The sequence below is a fragment of the Oryzias latipes genome, chromosome 6 (genome assembly GCF_053564925.1).
Source record: "Oryzias latipes strain Hd-rR chromosome 6, Olatipes_Hd-rR_3.1".
NCBI lineage: Eukaryota > Metazoa > Chordata > Actinopteri > Beloniformes > Adrianichthyidae > Oryzias > Oryzias latipes.
The window spans coordinates 22,699,747-22,720,240 of NC_136242.1; the positions used below are offsets into that span (position 1 = coordinate 22,699,747).

Consider the following 20,494-nt stretch of genomic DNA (forward strand, 5'->3'; position numbering starts at 1 on the left):
GAGGCATGGTGGTAGATCTTGATGGCCAGGTTGGTGCTGCTCTGGTGATTCAGATTAATATATCCTGCAGAAATACTTCAGGAAAAGTAGATCAATCTGATCCAAATTGCTCTGTTCGGGGTTTTTTCTTCTTCTTCCTTTAGAGCTTGTGTGCAGTTTGTGATCCAAATTCTTTGCTTTTATAAATGCACAGGCAACAGGTAAAAGAAGCAGAAAAGGGAAAACAGCAAAGGCTTTTGAGTGCATTGCTATTTTTTCTTTTTTTTATCTAAACCACTTGAGGGTGGTACTTAATAAAGTCAGAATGAGGTGTGAAATAAGATATGTCGGCAAACCTGCAAGATACTTCATTTCATTTTATTTGATCAGAGAGATTAAAACGTCCCTATAATAATAATAATAAAAGAGGCTCCACTCAGACCACCTAATATAGTCCTGGCCTGCAAGTGGAAAGAACATGCATAGAATCAAAAGACAGTAGATCTATAATCAATTCACAAATATAGAGCACTAAGTGCCTCAGCAGATGTTATTGATTTATAATCATATACAAATGATCACGGATGGAAAATGCTCGTGAAAAAGTTCAGGTTGTGATCTGATTTGAGTCCTCATTTCTCCTGGCTCAGCCTGACTCCTCACGACCATCAAATTCACACGGCGCACTTATCCAGTGCAGATGTGCGCAGTCTGTCAGGATCAGGGGGGTAAATCCCTCAGTTGTCGTTGCACGTGACTATGGGAGCGGGATGGGTGGGTGGGGGATATAAATCGCTTGTCCCTTTAATTTCAATTTCCGTGCGTGATATTTATCGTGATCACCTGTCAGATGCGGCGCATGCGCACCAGGGTAGGAGGCGGAGTGCAGGGCTGTTCGCTCTGGAGCTGCTGCCCTGCGTGCCCCCCATCCCGCGGCGACAGACGCACGGACTCGGAGCGGGTGTAAACGCAGAGCTGTGGGGAGGATGGGGACCCCGACGAGCCACTAGAAACGGTACTTTCTCCACCGGCTTGCTTCTGATCGTCGCGGTTTGGGCGTTTGACATTGTGACCGTAGAGGGTGAAGGATGCTCGGCTTCGGCAGGGGAGGGAGGGAGGGGGAGCGGGGAGATAAGCGTGGATGGCGTGAAATTACAAGGATGACAGGGGTTTTGCTTCGCATCTTCGCCGCTGAAGGTTGCTTTTTCTTTTCGAATAAGATTTGCAAACATTTCGGCTATTTCTGCCTCTGAGGAGGCACATGGTCAAGGACAAACAAACTGCTCTTACCCTTCCGTCTTATTTTTCAATTTTATTTTTATTCTAACCCTCCACTCTTGGGCTAAAAAACCTGCGATCAGCTTGTGCAGACTGTCCGTTCTGAAATAGTGTTCTCTCTGACAGGATGTACATCTGTGGAAATGTGGGATCAGCCCATATATGAAGCACTCTCCTATGGCAAAAAAAAAAAAAAAATCAATCCAGCTGTAACTGTTTAGTTGTAGACCTGTGATCTCCTGAATGCTGCTTTTTCACAATAAATACGCTTTATTTTGAAGGCCCTCAGTCAGAGGTTCAGGTTTTCCTGTGTTTACTTGTCTTGCTGCTGGAAAACATGTCCTGCAGGGAAATTTCTCGCCCCTTGACAGTCTGCACCACTTGGAACGTGATCATCGAGTCATTTCGTAGGGAAAGGAATTCACGTCGCAATTTTGTGGGCCGTGAAATCCATTGAAACGTGGTTTGAGGCAGGTTTGTGGAAGCTGGCTTTATTAGGAGCCGTCCCTCACCCTTTCTTGCACACGGATCAGTAGATTCTCTGAAAACTGTGCGTGATCATTAGAGCGTCACATGCAATCTTCATGGTCCTCCAAGCAACAGTCAGTGCACCGGGGATTATTTTGCCCCACAAGAGTGTTCTCTTTTTTTTTTTTTACTTCATTGTCTGAGAAAACAAAAAAAAGCTGTAAAGATGTGCATCTTCTATCAAAATTACTTGACATTAAGGAAAATAACCTGGTGCCACAGTTTCTTACAAGTCTGTTTCATCTCCCTCTTTCTTGTGTGTGTTTGCATTTAGGAAGTCAGATGTAGATGCTGAACCTGAGGAGAGCCCTGGGAGCAGCAGCAGCGGCAGCAGCACAAGCAGCAGCAGAGGGGCCATAGATGCCCTCTCCACAGGTGCGGCTCCAGCCCACGCCTCTGCCGGAGGTGCAGTGCAGAGGGGGGAAGGCTTTTCCTCTGACTCTGACAGTTCCTTAGATTCCAGCACTGGTGAGGAGGAGGAGGAGGAGGAGGAAGACGACCCAGCTATGTTCTCTTCCAAGTTTCTTAGTGGGGCTAACCCCTTGAGTGCTGTGTCTTCGGCTGTGAATAAGTTTGGCTTGTTCGGAGATGATGGAGAGGGAGACAAGAAACAGCAGCCTGGAGGAGGTCCTGGCAAAGACTCTCAGCAACAGCAAAGCTTCCAAAAACCAGGCCAGGGACCCTCTATGCAAAAGTCCCAACCTACTTCAAAACAAGGACCACCACAGCTGCACAGAGATAAACAGACTGAACCCAAAAGCAAGCCTGTGGGGCAAGCACAGAGCTCGAATACAGGGACAGAGCCTCTCCCAAAGCAGCCCAAGGCTCCACAGCAGCAAGGTTCTGCTAAGCCTGGAGGTCAACAACAAGCTGCGGCTAAGAGTGGAATACAAGCAGAATCTACAAAGGTGTCACCCAAACCTAACATGCAGCAAAATCCTTCAAAAGCTGGTGTGCAGCAAAAAGATTCTACAAAGACAGGAGCACAAGGGGAAACAAAGGTTGGGGCACAAGTGGGGCAGCAACAACAGACTTCATCTAAGGTGGGGCCGGAAAAAGAAGCCATCAGGGCAGCGCCTCAGCAGCCGCCCTCTGATAAACAGCACGAGGTAAAGCGAGCAGGTACACCTGACCTAAAGTCGTCCGGAGCAGCAACCAACGCCAGATCTCAGTCAAAAGCTCAACCGCGGTGTCCTGTGTGTAACACAACAGAACTCAATGTGCACAGCAAGGAGCCCCCAAACCACAGAACGTGCACACAGTGCAAAAGTGAGGTGTGCAGCTTGTGCGGCTTCAGTCCTCCTGACTCTGATGTAAGTAAAGCTCCTCATATCATTAACATACCAGAGTTAGAGTTTTGACTTAAGTTTCCTTGTATATAAATCTTAAAAGTTTTGTCAAATCTAATATATGGTTAACAACTATTATTGTCATTTAAAGTCCCACTCCGATCATCTTTTGATTCATTTTCAAAGCGTTGCCAGTGGTCTTTTAATTATAATTATGGAGTTTTTAAAATAAAATAAAAACAAAGCAAAAAAACTGTCATTTTCTTTTTTGTACAGCAGCAATAGTTCATAAGAAATTCGCCTCTGAGTTGTGGGTGGGACTGTTGGCACAGAGCAACCCAGTCCCCCTTCCCGTCACTCCTAACTGAGAGCTATGTGTGTACGCTCTCTCCCACTAGCTTATGCCCCTCACACCCCCAGCCTAACATTATTGGTGCAACATAAATGGTGAGCAATAATGGAGCTAAATAGTCGTATAGAGCTCCACATGGGCGCTCAGATGAGGAATACGAAGAGGTACATGGATCTATTTGTCTACAAGTGCACGCATCACCCAGCAGATTTTCAAACAACATTTTTTGTCTGCTCCTGATTCACAACGATTTGAATAAACAAATACTCAGAAATGCAATTTAAGCCCAATCTTCTTTAAATTGTCCTCCATCAGAAAAAATGCCACAAGAACATTTTAAAAACACCAAAAACTAATTTTTCTTCATCGGAGTGGGCCTTTGATGTTCTAATTTTAGATGATGTAGTTTCTATTTTTAATTTAAATATATTAATCTGTATGTCTGTTTTTCTAACTTTCTTATAGGATCAGGAGTGGCTTTGTCTTACCTGCCAAGTACAGAGGGCTCAGGGAGCTTCTTTGTCACCAGGACCTTCTACAAAAAAAACCTCACCTAACACAGTTTCTGCTCCACAAAAGCAAACTGAACCTGCCAGAAAAGGAACATCAGTGCCAGGTTCACCTCAGAAAGTGCAGTCTAAAACAACAAATGGGCCAGCCAAAGATGGAGCTGCTAAAGCGCCACAAAACCCAAAACATCCAAGTCCAGGGCCGCCTGCTCAGAAAACTACTCCTAACACTCAGAGGAAAGGAGGTTCTCAGCAACCACAACAGACTAGTCAGACTGGACTAAAACAAGGTGGGGCAGCAAAAGGTCCTCAGCAGGAATCAGGGGGTTTGTTTGGTTTTACTGGTGCTAAAACTGAACCCCCAAAGGCAGAGGACTCCATGACTGGGAAGATGTTCGGTTTTGGTTCCTCCATTTTTAGCTCTGCCTCTACCTTGATAGCCTCTGCTGTTCAGGATGAAGCTAAAGTCACACCACCAGTTTCTCCTAAAATGCAGCCCACAAAAGAGACCAAATCGTTGACTGACCAAGATTCGGAGCAAGACAGAAAACAGAAACAGCAGGCAAAGTCTCCAACTGCAGTGCAGAGCAAAAGTGAAACGTCTACGCCAGAGGCTGCAAAGATGACAGTCTCCCACAATGCTTCAAAGGGAGGCCAGTCCACCTGTCCAATATGCAACATGGTGCTGAATGTGGGCTCTAAAAATCCCCCCAACTACAACAAGTGTACTGAATGCAAGGGTACAGTTTGTAACCAGTGTGGATTTAACCCCATGCCAAATGTCAAAGAGGTGAGATGTGTTGTTTTTTCATTAAAAAAATCTAAATGTATAATCCAAAATTTCATTTTTCCTTTAAACTTCGAGCTATTTCAGCTATTTGGAACAAGCTTTTCTTCTTTATTGGTTATGTTGCAGAATTCGGTGTATTTCTATTTTCAGTTTTCAATTCAGTTCCTGAAGTTCATTTAAATTCGAAAGATTACAAGATTAGAATATATAAGAATAACCTTTGATCATTGAAAATCTAAAATAAGTCTAATTATATCAAACAAATATTTGTTTGCATCCAGAGAAATTGCATATTTTGTTTGTTCCAACACTTTAAATTATAGTAACTGTTGGGATCTTTTTTTTCTTTTTGATATTTGTTGTTGTTGCTGTTTTTGATGTTGCGTTTATTTCACCATTCGATTTAGGATTTCAGGAAAATGGCTTTTTCTTATTTAAGTTACCTTATTTTTTAAATATAATGACAATGTTTTAGCCTCTCAACTGCAGGACTCCTTTGGATCTAAAAATACATACATGTCTTTCCCTGTAATTAAAATACAAGCGACCTACAAAACAAGAGAGTTTGCAAACACACGCATGTGCTACTTGGATATTGTAGGGAACACCAGACACAGAATAAATAGTCACGGTCAACCCCTCAGGCTACCTGAAACGAAAAGGATTTGACACTTGACTCTGTCATTTAATGCAAAGCCACTGTATCTCATCAAGGGCAGTTCAAGGCTAATTGAGCTTCTCATACTACTCAAATCAAGATAGGTTAGCCCGCTTTTAAACTTTGATTTAAAAAAAAAAAAAGATGTAAACTAATTTTTTTTTCCTTTTTATTTAAAAGGCAATATAAAATGTAGTTTCGGTCATACATAATAGCTTTTAAACATATATTAAACAAATGGTAGAAAATCTTAGACTTTAATATCCTACTTTGCACTTTTGCATTAAATATAAGCTACTTTAAAGTTATTAAAACTAAATAAAATTTAAATTATAACTTTAACTAAAGTATGCAAATAGGAAATATCTGCTATCAAATTCACAAAACAAGAAACCTATGTGGCTGGAGTGCATAAACATAACATGTGCTAAATCCACCCAGATCTCTCTTAAATTATGTAAGTCTTTTGTAGAATGAAGTTCCATCGCTCTTCACATGTAAGCTTATTTGTGGGCATGTTTTGTTAAGAACTTCTTATCTGACAGCTGGTCTTTGTGGCTTTTTGAAATTAATATATTGTATTACATGAATTAATATGTTTGGTATTTGTATTAATATTTATGTACAATTCTTTTTATGTTTCACCTCTAGGGTAAGGAGTGGCTTTGCTTAAATTGTCAAGTGAGACGAGCAGCAGGAGGAACTGACCCTCAGAAAAACCCTTCAATGCCACTTGAAGTTAAAAAGACTGAAGCACAACCTTCGCCTCAGAGGACATCCATACCAGGCTCCCCCCAGACAAAGTTATCAATGCGAGCAACACAAGCAGTCAAGGAGGAAGGATCAGACAGTCAAAAACAGACCAGCCCGGCTCCTCCCAAGAAAACACCCCTGGAGAACCATGAGAAGGAACCAGAGAAAGGACGAGATCAGGCAGTTCCAACTACACAAATGAAGGAAAATGTCCAATCTAAATCGTCAGGAGGCTTATTTGGTTTTGGTAATGTTAAAAATCAAACTGATGCTTCAAAGCCTGTTGAGTCTGTGACTGGAAAAATGTTTGGGTTTGGAAACTCCATTTTTAGCTCTGCATCCACTTTGATTACTTCAGCAGTTCAGGATGAATCTAAAGCGACTCCGCCGGTTTCTCCCAAGATGTCTCCCAGGAAAGATTCAAAATCTCCCACTGTGAAGAAAAAAGAACCAGAAAAGAAACCCCAGCCATCGCAGCAACCCACAGGTCCCTCACAGAGGCTGCCAAAAGATGGAAAACCTCCATCTGAAAAGCCAAAGACAACTCCAGATTTGCCATTTGTACCCAAAGCAAGTCAGTCTACCTGTCCTCTTTGTAAAGTGGAACTTAATGTAGACTCAAACGAAAGTCCCAACTACAACACCTGCACCGAGTGCAAAAACACTGTATGTAACCAGTGTGGATTTCAGCCCATGCCAAATGTTAAAGAGGTAGGAAAATTGAAATGCACAAAAACACACAACCTTAGAGACAATATTCACCATTTGACAAAAATGAAACAGAAGTATAGTAGAACATTAAAACATCTATTAAATCTAACAAAACATTTTACTTTTTTTATAGGTGAAGGAATGGTTATGTCTCAACTGTCAGATGCAAAGAGCACTGGGAGCATCTGAGCCTCCAGGAACCCCCATGATGAAACTACAGGCCTCGCCGAATAAAGTCTCCGCCCCTGCCAGTTCTAGGAAGAAAGAAACTCCACCGCAACAAAAAGACATTCCAACATCTGTGAAATCCAAGGAAAACTCACCAATAGGTTCTCCTCAGAAGAGAACTCCCCAACAAGGCCAGACGAAGGATTCTCAGAAACTACCAGACCAAACAAGTTTAGCAGGTTCTCGAAAGAGTAGCACGGCATCAACTTCCGAGCATGCAACTGGAGGCTTATTAAATTTTGGTCCCAAAGTTGTGCCTGATGATGCAAAATCTGCTGAAGCAGTTGGTGGAAAAATGTTTGGCTTTGGATCTTCTATCTTCAGTTCTGCATCCACTTTGTTAACCTCAGCGGTTCAAGATGGATCCAAAACAACACCACCAGTCTCACCCAAAATGTCAGCTGCAAAAGGAGTCAAAACTCCTCCAGTTCAGAAACATGAACAGGAGAAGAGCACAGAAGAACTTCAGCCACCTAAGTCTTCTCACCTGGTACAAGCAAAAGTTGAAAAAGGACCACAAGAGTCTCTGAAAGATGCTGCGGGTCAAAATGTGCCTGATGCTGCAAAATCTGCTGAAGCAGTAGGTGGAAAAATGTTTGGCTTTGGATCATCTATCTTTAGTTCTGCATCCACTTTATTAACCTCAGCGGTTCAAGATGGATCCAAAATAACACCACCAGTCTCACCCAAAATGTCAGCTGCAAAAGGAGTCAAAACTCCTCCAGTTCAGAAACATGAACAGGAGAAGAGCACAGAAGAACTTCAGCGACCTAAGTCTTCTCCAGTGGTACAAGCAAAAGTTGAAAAAGGACCACGAGAGTCTCTGAAAGATGCTGCGGGTCAAAATCCTTCTCAGAAAAGTCAGTCTTCCTGCCCATTATGTAAGACTGAGCTTAACCTTGGCTCGAAGGATCCTCCCAACTATAACCAATGCACTGAATGCAAGAATACTGTCTGCAATCAATGTGGATTTAATCCGATGCCAAATGTGTCTGAGGTAAAAGAGGCATTTTATATTTTTTATCTGATTTCACAAAATGCATTTCATAAAGCAATAACTTTGTTGTATTAATAACTTTGTAAAATTTTGGTATTTATTCTTCCAGTAGCACCGGTATTGATGTGTTATTCTGCTACCTGACAGATTAACACACAAATACATTGTTTCTTAAGAAAAGTTTGACTTCACTGAATATTATTTTATAATAGATAAAGAAAAAAATGTCCAGTTGTTTTGTTTTGTTTTATCAGTTATTTGTTATGGCAGGTTATCTTTAAAAAACATTATACTTATTTATGATTTTTTTTTTTTTTTTGCAGGTGAAAGAATGGTTATGTCTGAATTGTCAAATGCAAAGAGCTCTCAGTGCATCTGAACCATCAAGACCTTCTCTAAAACCAGAGACTGGAGTAAACAAAACATCACCTTCTGCTGTTCATAAGAAAATACCCTCTCCTAGTCCAGAGGAAAGCTTTAAAAAGCAATCACAGACATCCAGTATTGGTAAAGAAGCTATATCTCCGGATCCATCTCAAAAGAGGTTGAGCTCTGCACCAGGTTCTCCTCAAATAACAAAAGGTGCAGCAGCACCATTAGCATCCAAGGATACCAAACAACTGCACGAGGAACCACAAGCTGGCCAAAAGACTTCAACAGATATTCAGGGGAAATTAGGTAATCAGACACCAACTAATGAGTCACATCAACCTGACCTAAAACCCAGCAAGATCTCACCTTTTGCACATGCAGAAGAGCCAAGGAAACCTCCTGTTATTGGTGGGCAAGAGTTCTCTAAAACAACAGAATCAATAAGTGGAAAAATGTTTGGCTTTGGATCCTCTATTTTCAGCTCAGCATCTAGTTTGATATCTGCTGTTCAAGAAGATTCACGGACTACGCCTCCAATCTCTCGTAAAATGTCTGCACCGGCACAAGCTTCTGCCAAGATTTCTCCCAAAAGTACTCCTCCAATTTCACCAAAATCCTCACCTGCAAGAGGGCCAAAACTGACATTTCAAAAAGCAGAGCAAGAAAAAATTCCAGATGAAATCCATCAGAACAAGAAGGACACTGCTTCTTCACAGCCAGTAACCTTGGGAACAGTCGCTCAAACAAGTCCTGACAAAGGTCAGAACAGCTGCCCGCTGTGTAAGGTCAAGATGAATATTGGCTCCAATCAACCTCCCAACTACAACACTTGCACTGAATGCAAGAACATTGTTTGTAACCAGTGTGGATTCAACCCTATGCCTGCTGGAGAGGTATGTGGGAAATGCAGAAATTTCCTATTACAAAAAAACTTTTATTTTTTATTTTATTATTTTCAATCATTGTACAGTGATCCCTAATTTTTCTAGTTATTAAAACAATAACCTGCGATAGGTGAAATCTGCAAAGTAGGATTACAGATGTTTTAAGGATATAGATCTCCTCACTACATACTATACACTTTTTCTAAGACAAACATTAACGATGAACAATTTATATAGATTTGGCAAACTGAACATGCTGGGTCTCTCTATAGGAGACATAACGGGGGATAAGTTGTACAGCCAATCAGGGTGCAAAACTCAGCATGCTGTAAAAAAAAGTAAAAAAGAAAAACTGCACTGAAAAAAAATCCACAAAACAGCGAAACAGTGAAAGATGAACTGCGGTATACCACTGTACCTCCAATTGTGGACTTTCTCCACAAATGTGGTTGTTTTCTAGGGCGAGGTCACAATTCACTGCCACCTCACTTCAAGTCAACATAAATTGAATATAAATCAACGTAGATAAATTTCCATTCTAAAACCAATTTGGTGTAGTAATGATACTGTTTTGAGTAAGTAAAAAATTAAACTGGACAAAGGGGGTATATTAATTACAGTAGTAATTATTAAATTGAAACTGACAGAAAATCTATTTGTTGCATGAAAATATACAAGAAATTTCTTTGGAATATATTAGAATTATGTATTTAATATATTTTGAATGCATTTTCTTTAGTAAAAATTTAGTTTATTCAATTGATCGCCCTTTTTATAGTATTGCTTTATGTTCATGTTATATTTCTTCCAAAAAAATGGTTGATTTTCTTAAATATATGTTTACTGTAATGTTTTCTTGGTGGTTTGCTGAGAATTTTATGTTTTGGTGGTTTCTTTCTGGTATATCTACTTTTGAAACAATATTTGTGTTGTATTTTAGGTAAAGGAGTGGCTCTGTCTTACATGTCAGATGAAAAGGGCAGTTGGACCTTCTGAGCCTCCAGGACCTCCAAGTACGAAGTCTCAGGTGTCCTCAAATAAGGTTCCTGTTTCTACTAAAGTTGATGCAAAGGAACAGAAAATGTCTCAGTCAGGGGAGACGCAACTCAAAAAACAGTCAACATCCTCAGGCAAAATTGATCTTGTTGCAGCTCCACTTAAAACTCAAAGCCCGACGCTGAGTCAGAAGACATCACAAGATAAACCAAAAACAGCTCAAGAGAAACTGCCTGATCAAGCAAGCCAACAAGGACGTAAGCAGAGTATTGCTCCCACAGAAACACAGACGCAGTCTGGACGCTTAGTTGATTCTAAACCTCAGCCTGAAGCTGCGAAGGCTACAGAATCCGTTAGTGGGAAGATGTTAGGCTTTAGTTCTTCCATTTTTAGTTCCGCATCTACTTTGATAACCTCAGCAGTTAGGGACCAGCAAAAAACGACTCCACCTGTTTCTCCTAAGATGAGCCCTGCAAAGGAGTCCAAACGTCCTGGTGCTCAGGAAGTAGAGCAACAAAAGAAAGTAGAATCCCCACTTCAGGCAAAAAGCCAACCACCTGTAGAACCAAAAGCAGATCAGACCAAGTCCTTGGCTTCTCTGGAGGCAGAACAAAAAGGGAAAACAAAGCTATCATCTGACCCAAAGACACTTCCGTCAGACCACGCCAAAGCAAATGAAACTCCAGCGGCGTCTCCCAAGCCTAAATCCCCTATCCAGAGGTCAGTCAAGTCAGACAAATCCTGTCCACTCTGTAAGATAAAACTTAACATTGACTCAAATGACCCACCAAATTACAACACCTGCACTGAATGCAAAAGCACTGTCTGTAACCAGTGTGGATTTAACCCTATGCCAAATGAAGCAGAGGTAAGACAAAACATGTTTAAATGCTCATTTTACTTTTGACATTGATTAACATGTCTCTTTCTTGGTTCAGGAAAACAGGGCTAAAATGCCCCGACTAACAAACTGTACAATTTTATTTTGTTTCTGTAGGACAAAGAATGGTTGTGTCTGACATGCCAGATGCAGAGAGCCATGGGAGAAACACTTTCCCCAGGAGTCGCCCCTGTTAAACCTCAGATTTCAACAAAACTCATAACAGACAGCACAGATAGATCTAAGGTTGAAAGGAAAGAAACATCAACACCACAATCTCCACAAAGAAAACTGTCTGCAGCAGCTCAACCTCCTGTGACAGAGGTACCTAATAGGCCCTTGGTTCAGAAACAGGCCAGTCCAGGTTCTTACCCAAAAAATACAAAGGATACTCAAAAAACACAGGATCCCAGCAAATCCCCAGTCCAAACAAGGCAAAGTGAACACAAACCGATTGCCACTACTGCTCCACAGAAAGATTCTGGAGGCTTATTCGGTTTTAGCAGTGGCAAAGCCAAGTCTGATTCTGGAAAGCCAACAGAATCTGTAACTGGAAAAATGTTTGGCTTTGGTTCCTCCATTATCAGCTCTGCATCCAACTTGGTGACCTCCACAGTTCAAGACCAGCCCAAGACCACTCCACCAGTTTCTCCTAAAATGCCCCCTGCAAAAGACATGAAATCTCCAGCCCATGAAAAGAAAAAAACAGAACCACCTCAAAAGACAAAGACACCCCCAGCTCTACTGGCCAAAGCAGCTCCATCAGAACCTCCAAAGACTGGAGAAGCTTCTGTCAAACCAGCCCCTTCTATCTGTCCTCTCTGTAAGGCTAAACTCAACATGGGGTCCAAAGATCTGCCCAACTTCAGCACTTGTGATGAATGCAAGAACACTGTGTGCAACCAGTGTGGATTTAACCTTATGCAAAATGAATCTGAGGTAGGTGAAGTTCACATATGCATTCCACATGTTTTAACAACATAGATCCTGTACTGCTTGATGCAGTTAGGTGTAAACATATTTTTGTTTGCAGAGTATCTGTTTTATTAATAACTAGGTGTGAACTGAACTTGCAGCTGCAATTTTACAAATTATGATGCACTTTTGTTGAGATTAAAAAAGAAACCACTCTAACTAGTATGTTTATTTTATTTCCATCTTGCAGACAAAAGAGTGGTTGTGTCTGACATGTCAGATGCAAAGAGCCCTTTCAGCAACAGAACCAGCTCAGCCTTCACCGGTAAAACCTTTGACGTCAGCCCAAAAAGTGTCGACCCCTTCTTCTTTTAAAAAGGCTCCCTCAAACCAACACATGAAAGAATGCAAAGTTCAGGAAGAAGGTGATTCTAAAGAGAAAAATGAGGACAGTCTAGCACAAAATAGAGTATCAAAGACAGCAGACAGTACTGTTGCTACAGGACTAACAAAACATAAGGAGTCTAGTTTACCACCATCTAAAGACGTTCCAGGGATGGAGCCTATTGTCGCAGACCAAGCATCCTCTATGAACCAAGATGATACAACTTTAGATGAGAACAAAGATAACCCTGAAGATGCAGATGTATCAAAAAAGAGAAAAGATGAGGATGAAACGATTTTGAAATCAGCCGAACTGGTTGCCAAATCCTTGAAGGAAGTGCAGCTACAAAAGGCCCAAGTAAACGAAGAGCCACACCAAGCCGAAAGTGCTCCATTGGCAGCAGAGCTAGAAAAGGCTAAGAGTCCTCCACCAGAAGGGAGCCAAGTTACATTAGAGTTGGCAAATGTAGATGTTTTCCAAGCTGCGCCCAAAGTGCAACAGTCTCTGTGTCCGCTCTGTAAGGTAGAACTTAAAATTGACTCCAAAAATCTTCCCAACTTCAACACCTGCACTGACTGCAAAACCACGGTGTGCAACAAGTGTGGATTTAGTCCACTGAATAATGTGACAGAGGTAAGCAAATAACAAAATAACATCTGTTTTTGGTATAATATGGCTAATTCATTTTAGACAATATACAGCTTAATTTTAAAATTGTACATTTTATCCATATGTGTTTTATTCTATTATAACTGAATAATTGTGAAATGTGTCATATGCTTTTTATTTTATTTTTAGGTGAAGGAATGGCTATGTCTAAACTGCCAGATGCAGAGAGCACTTGGAGCTTCTGAACCTCCAGGTCTTCCTATGATAAAACCACAACCTTTAACAAGCAAAGAGGTCCCTATAACTGCAGAACCTCCGGCATCCCCCAAAATAAAGGCAAATTCTTCAACAAGCAAAGAAGTTACTGTAGAACCCCCAACATCCCCAAAAATAATGACAAAGCCTCCTCCAACCAAAGAGGTCCCTGTTACTGTGGAACCTCCAGCATCCTCAGAAATAAAAGCACAGCCTTCAACAAACAAAGAGGTTCATACCACTAAAGACAAGAAAGAAGCTCCAATTCCAGCATCTCCGAAAGACATCCCTTGGTTGAACAAGTTGCCTAACGTTCCTATAATCCCAGCTAAAGAAACAGCTGTAACAACACAGAAGGCTGCCCCTGCAGCTGCTTCAGTGCTTGATAAAACTGTTTCATCTGCTGACACAAAGACCAGTGCTGCACTTTCTTTACAAAAGCCATCTTCAGAGACACCCAAAGGAGACATTGCTGCACCTCAGCAACAGGCTTCACAACTTCCCAAAAATACCTCTAACCCTACTGCAACACCAGATTCAGAGGCTAAAAAGCAAACTTTACAACAGCCTCCGGGAGCTGTTTCTTCAGATAAAACTGCTTCTCCATCTAAACAACAAACTGAAAAACAGTTACCTAAATCTGGTACCTCTCCAATAAAATCAGTGCCACCATCAGTTCAAGGAGGAAAACAAGATTCTGGGAGCTTATTTGGTTTTGGTGGACCTAAAAAACAGCCTGTACAATCTGGAGAGTCTGTGACGGGAAAGATGTTTGGCTTTGGTTCATCTTTCTTAAGCTCTGCATCTAATTTGATATCATCGGCTGTCCAAGATGAATCTAAAACTACACCACCAAGCCCACGCAAGATGTCCACAACAGGTAAAGTTTCTCCTAAAGCTACACCTCCAGCTTCTCCAAAAACATTGCCCACAAAAGACACCAAGCCACCTCCTGTGCTGAAGGCTGAGGAGAAACCAGAAAAACAACAACAGGAAAAGAGACCTTCAAAAGAACAAGTCAAAGTAGACAAAGCATTGTCAGACACTCCTAAAGTAATAGTAGACAACAAGCATCCTTCAAAGACAGAACAGTCTCTCTGTCCACTTTGCAAGATCAAACTCAATATGGACTCAAAAGATCCTCCTAACTACGACTCTTGCACAGAATGCAAGACTACTGTGTGCCTCCAATGTGGGTTTAATCCACTCCCGGATATGTCTGAGGTAACTATTGTCATTTATTTTTGGTTTAGATTTGATTCATTTACAGATAAATACAAATCATTTTTGTATATTCCATAAATACCTTACAAATGTCTATATATATTAATAGTGTAGTCAAAATGCATATGTGACTTTAAGATGGAATCTTTATAGGTTGCATTTCAATAACTCTTCATTTCATTCCACTTTTTTAGGTAAAGGAATGGCTTTGCCTAAATTGCCAGATGCAGAGAGCTTTGAAATTATCTGAGTCCACTGGACCTGCAACACAGAAACCTCAGCACTTGGTCAGTTATGTTTCTCAACTTCCATCTGAAGAGAAGGAAAAGCCTGGAGCACTTAAAGCGCCCCAGAAAGACCAAGACAAAGTTGATCAGAAGACGGAGCCTTTAAATGCCAAGGGTCCATTATCAATGCCAATTCAAAAAACTGTAACACAACCAGGTACTGAGTCAAAGGCTCGGTTGCTTTCAGATGCTAAACTAGGCTCAAGCATCAATGTGGCTGGCCAGCAGCAGATAGCTGGGAAACACCCTCAGGTAGACGTTTCTCAAACTGAAAAAACAGAGGTAAAGCCAGGTGTTCCAAAACAAGAGCCTAGCAAAGTACCACAGCAACCCATAAAACCCGTGACCCAGCCTGTCAAATCTCCATCAACAGCTCAGCCTGTCAAACAAGAATCTGGAAGCTTCTTTGGCTTTGGTACCCCAAAAACGCAGCCTGTGGCCGCAAAGTCTTCTGAATCGGTGACTGGAAAAATGTTTGGTTTTGGTTCATCTTTCCTCAGTTCTGCATCAACACTGATATCCTCAGCTGTTCCAGACGAGCCTAAAGTTACCCCTCCTACTCCAAGGAAGATGTCCATGACAGCTCCCGTCTCTCCTAAAGCAATGTCCCCGGTAACACCTGCTAAGGGTACCAAGCCACCTGACACAGCTAAAGCGAAGCCACCTCATGGAACTGAGCTTCCTCAATCAGCTCTGGAAAAAGTAGCCTCGACAGAAGTGAAAAGAACTTCGCAGGAGCCCCCAAAATCCACAAATGAAGTAAAAGCTGCTCCCAAGAGAGATTTGTCAAACTGCCCTCTTTGCAAAGCTGAGCTCAACATCGGAACCAAGGATCCTCCAAATTACAACACGTGCACAGAATGCAAGAACACTGTCTGCAACCTTTGTGGATTTAACCCCATGCCCCACACAGCAGTGGTAAGTGCATAATTCTAACTATACCACCACTTTATTTGAATCTTGAAAATTTTACCTACCTCTGACATATGTGTGTGAGCACATTATGTACTCAAACAGAACATATACCCACATGATGTCATGTTATAACTGTAATGTGTTATTTGCTTTAAAACATCTCCCTATAGGACCCGTGGTGTACTGGCAGCTTGTTGGTAGAATTAGGTCCTTTTTATGTTTCTAGTGTGTTATGGTGATGTTGTAAATTAAGAGAATATTTTAGGAATATGAACCCTTATTTTTGTTTTGGAATTTGTAGTTTACTGTCCCTGCAAGCTGAATGAAAAGCAAATGTAGAGAAAGCCTTACATGCAGTTTTAGTATCATATGCTGAATATTCATCAATTCTGCCAGCTGACAATGTCCCTGCTGCTTCTATGGGAAATTTAGAAAATCTTTGAAATGCATTCCGGGATAAAATTATGTTATGCGTTTTAAAAGTAAGTTTACATTTAAAAAAATCTTGCTTAGTAGAAAGGGAAGAGAAGTAAGATGGGACTGTCATTCTACTGTTTAATTTCTTTAAATATTAGATTCTCAATAATTTTAAAATGAAGAATTTCACATGATTGCGTTATATATTTTCTATCTTAAAATATTAGGGAATAAGAGTCTCAGGCTAGTCTAAAAAAAGTACTCAATGAAAGATCATGTACAGCCTAGTGTGTCGTTGGATAGTCTTGTGTTGTTACATAACCTTTTGGCTGACTGACAGCACGTAGAATGTATTCAAGGGATGATTGATGGTTGTGCAACAGCATTAGTGAGATGGGATCCACTGCCATAGGATATCAGGGAACAGGGAAACTCCAAAACCCATGAGATTTGAAATGGGAAAGCTCAGTGATTTGCCAATAAAGAAAGGTGAAGTGGATTAGGTCCCCGAGAACAATGTGCTGCACATTCAGACATTTCCCTTTGGGCCAACTGCTCTCTTAGTGATTAGAGGTTTCAAGGAATGTATTCCTTCCTGTAATTCTGTGTGTTACTTGCAGTGATTCCCATCTTCTTGCTGAGTTTGCCTATCGATGTTTACCACTGAGGTTGCTCACATTGGCATTTGATTACATATTAAATGCCAAAAATTGTCTTTCTCATCTATTCTCTATTTAATAATTCCTTTTAGCTGTAAATTTAAAACAATGTGAAGCCACTGCTTACATTTCTGAATATATCAAAGAAAAACTAGTATTTAGGACTTTCAACTACATCTCAAAATTCCCTTTTTGAATTGACAGAATTTTTTACAGCATTTGTTGCTACATTCTCTCTCTATCTCTCCATCCGTTTGTCCGTCCGTCCGTCCATCCATCCATCCATCCATCCATCCATCCATCCATCCATCCATCCATCCATCCATCCATCCATCCATCCATCCATCCATCCATCCATCCATCCATCCATCCATCCATCCATCCATCCATCCATCCATCCATCCTTTTTCCTTCTGCTTTAGTTTGCAGTTCTACTATAGTATGCTATCAGCTCATTTCACACATTATTTGAGCCATTTGCCATATTGCCTTTTATGTAAGCAACAGTTGTTTGTTATTGACACCAGGAGTGGGAGCAGACCTAAGGATTGAAGTCCGGTTAGGTAAAGGGATACGCATTACTGTGTGCACCGTGTGGCTTCACTGCACTCAGGAAAATAGAAATAGCCAGGAGTTAGTGCAGCTGGACAAAATAGGCTGCAGTTCTTTCTGCTGCTGATGCATGCCCTGCTTATGCTCTTCACTTTTCTGCTAAGGCTGCTGTTATAGGGGCTGTTTTTTTAGATGATAGAAGCATGTACTTTTGAAACATGAAAACTAGCTTTGAAAGAAGATGGAACAGCTTCAGGCAAAATGGATGAAGGCATAACGTTTTTTTTTTTCTTTCTGTTGAGCCTATGCTGTGTTCGAGGCTTCAGAGTGACTGCTGTCCAATAAATAGGCCAGCCATGTCATACTGTAATAACCCAATCTTTGCTGGCGACAGTCAAGACAGTATGACTATGACAGTATTTTTTTTAAAGATTCCTGGAATATGTTTCTTATTAATCCAAGAGCTCAAAATTACTTTAAGAGTTTTTTTCCTGACATCTAAGAAAATGTTATTTTTTGTCAACTTTTTTGCAAGAATAGTTACCGGCAATAGAATTTTTGAATGTGTAAATATGTCTTGATAAAAACATTTTGTCCTTCAGGAGGATCTCAGTCATACTAAAATTGTGTCTAAAGAAAAGAATGAAGGCAGTAAATCGAGAAGTTAAAACTCAAATGGTAAATCACTTTGGTGGGGAGTTTGGAGTGATGTATATAAAAAGTATGTAAAGTATGTAAATTTCAACACTAATCAATTTAGTCCTATAAATCCTATAAAAATCCTACAGAATGTTGTATGTCAAAACAGTTTTAGTGCAAACATTTGAGATTATACAACTCTACTTTTACTAGAGGAAGATGTAGTATGGACTCAAGCATTTGCTTAATACTTAAGAAGCTAAAAAGACACTTACAAAGGCCAACCCTCTTCAAGTGCAGATGCCTTTCACTAATGCTTTAAACTGTGCCTTAATATAAAAGTAGATTTTGCTTCTTTTCAAGCTTGCTCTTCTATGTTACACAAAAAAAGCTTGTGATAAATACTGTAACATTTCACAGTCTCTCTGCAGCCCCAGCAATGCTGTTCAATATTTTGTTCAAGCCCTATCTTCCTTTTAGTTTGAATAACTCAGGTCAGATTATTTTACCGCTGGGGTATTTGGTAACAGATCAGGCATGTGAATCTGACTTACCATGTCCTCACAGTTTGCTTTGGTTTTGTAGGTACTTTATCTTATTGCTGCCCATACCTATTTTCTATTTCTCTTGGGATCATTAGGTTGAAGTTCTTAAAGGACTTGAAGAGCCTGAAACTGATTTAGAAGACTGGCTCTGTTCTGAGTTCTGCTATGGTGCCTCTAGAGCTGATTGCTAAAGGGAGGATGCTTCAAATGATTGCCATCAGTCAGAAGCTTCCATTCTGTAACAGTCACGGGGGGAGAGGTCCTTTCTTCCCAAAGCAAAAAACACCTACGACTGTCTGAAAAATGTCAGAAAATGTATTACTAGAACTTATCATCTTCTCTTGGGGATTATTAGATATTTTAGAATAAAATTAAGTTGTAATATTTGCAACAATTCTTAACATGAGCTGAATAATCTTTTTTTCCCCTCTGTGCTTGGTTGTAAAATTTGCAGCTACATCCCAGTGTTGCTGCTTCGAAAGTTTTGCACAGCTCTTTTGTGTTATAGATGAACGTTATTAGTGTCCTCCTGAGGTTGTAGAATTACAAGCTTTCTTGTCAATCCAGACAGTCTACTGATTTTTCTGTCTGATCCTGCAGCTTTGAGTGACTTTCCGTATCGATCAGTAGTTGATGGCTGGTTGCTCTGTTCTTAATTGGCTTTTTTTGAAAACATAATTGAGTGCATCTTCTGAACCCGCTGGAAGTTGATTTATGAAATAACAAGACCACTCCTTCACCTACTAATAGTAGTAAAAAAGACCTCTGCAGTGTTTTCAATCCATTACTTTAAGCTGTTTTTTAATTCTTAAGAAAAAAATAAAATAAAGCTAATTCTCTCTTTTGGTTAATGGGAGTCCAGGAAAAAATTCATTTGTTAATCCTAAAAATATGTGATTATCCTCTTATGTACCTCTAGAGAGTATCTAAATTTGCCATAATTAGAAAAGACCAAACCCAGTCTCCTTCAAAAGAAACACTGGCAGTCTGCTTTTTAAAAGGTAACATTTTCTTTTTGTTATCAATAATAATTTACTTTTTTTAAAACACGTTAGTTTGTTGATATATTTTTAAATGTTGCTTATGAGTTATTTTAACATGCATTGACTTCCTAAATCAACCAAAAAAAAAGCAAAAAAAAGAACTCATTGCTTTTATTTTACTGATTAGCAGTTTGATGTTCTGTGCTGTCCGGGCGTTTGATATAAAAGCAGCAGAGCAACGAGGGAGCTGCTGAAAGCAAAGTACATTAGCAAGCTTAGTTTTAGATAAAGGCATCTGCCATAAAAAACAAAATCAATACAGACCCTACTAGCTCCAGTTACAACAAAAAAAACCATTGTAGAGATGTTTAGCAATGATGAGGTTCAAAGATAAAAGCCACACATCTGTAATTCAACTCAAAAAAGCAAAGTTTGAAGGTTCTTCTGAGTTGATGCAGTATGCTACTTAACATAAGGTAAACTAGTTTGTTTTTATGTAGCTTTTGCAGAAGATTTGTGAGTCAGAAGCTAATTTCCTGACTGCTTTAATTGTGAAGGTCTGGTAATCCAGATCAAAGGCTAATCATGTGGCGCAGCCTCTCCGAAGGCTCTCTGCACTTTACTCGTTGAATAGATTTAATTAGAAAAAAGTATGATGGCCACTTTCCAATATCCATAGCTCTGGTGCGTGGGTGGGAATGGTTCAGACGCAGCAACTTGATGAAGGGGGGGGGGGGGGGGGGTTGATCGTTTTTCTCTGGCTGATATGCATTTCTGTTTTTATGGCTTAAAGAGTTAGGAGGGATAAGTGAGTTATCAGAGAGATCGTTGATTTGTTGGTGCCCGATGTGCAGTTCAAGAGTGCAAACACTTGATTAATAAATTGAGTTTAATCTTCATTTTTA

The 20,494-nt window shown here is 40.4% G+C and overlaps 1 protein-coding gene across 5 annotated transcripts in view; it reads left to right on the plus strand.

Annotated features, from left to right (window-relative positions):
- Window positions 1-827: 827 nt before the first annotated feature.
- pclob (piccolo presynaptic cytomatrix protein b) overlaps window positions 828-20,494 on the plus strand; it is a 58,915-nt gene continuing 39,248 nt past the window's right edge. For all 5 annotated transcript variants that reach the window (XM_011476204.4, XM_011476206.4, XM_023955901.2 and 2 more), the window contains exons 1-11: window positions 828-994; window positions 2,060-3,098; window positions 3,892-4,725; window positions 6,035-6,847; window positions 6,981-8,072; window positions 8,396-9,337; window positions 10,269-11,192; window positions 11,322-12,143; window positions 12,370-13,137; window positions 13,303-14,592; window positions 14,787-15,797. In XM_011476204.4, coding sequence (XP_011474506.2) covers window positions 2,292-3,098; window positions 3,892-4,725; window positions 6,035-6,847; window positions 6,981-8,072; window positions 8,396-9,337; window positions 10,269-11,192; window positions 11,322-12,143; window positions 12,370-13,137; window positions 13,303-14,592; window positions 14,787-15,797 — 9,303 coding nt within the window. In that variant the 5' untranslated portion in view covers window positions 828-994; window positions 2,060-2,291. The remainder of the gene's footprint in view (window positions 995-2,059; window positions 3,099-3,891; window positions 4,726-6,034; window positions 6,848-6,980; window positions 8,073-8,395; window positions 9,338-10,268; window positions 11,193-11,321; window positions 12,144-12,369; window positions 13,138-13,302; window positions 14,593-14,786; window positions 15,798-20,494) is intronic.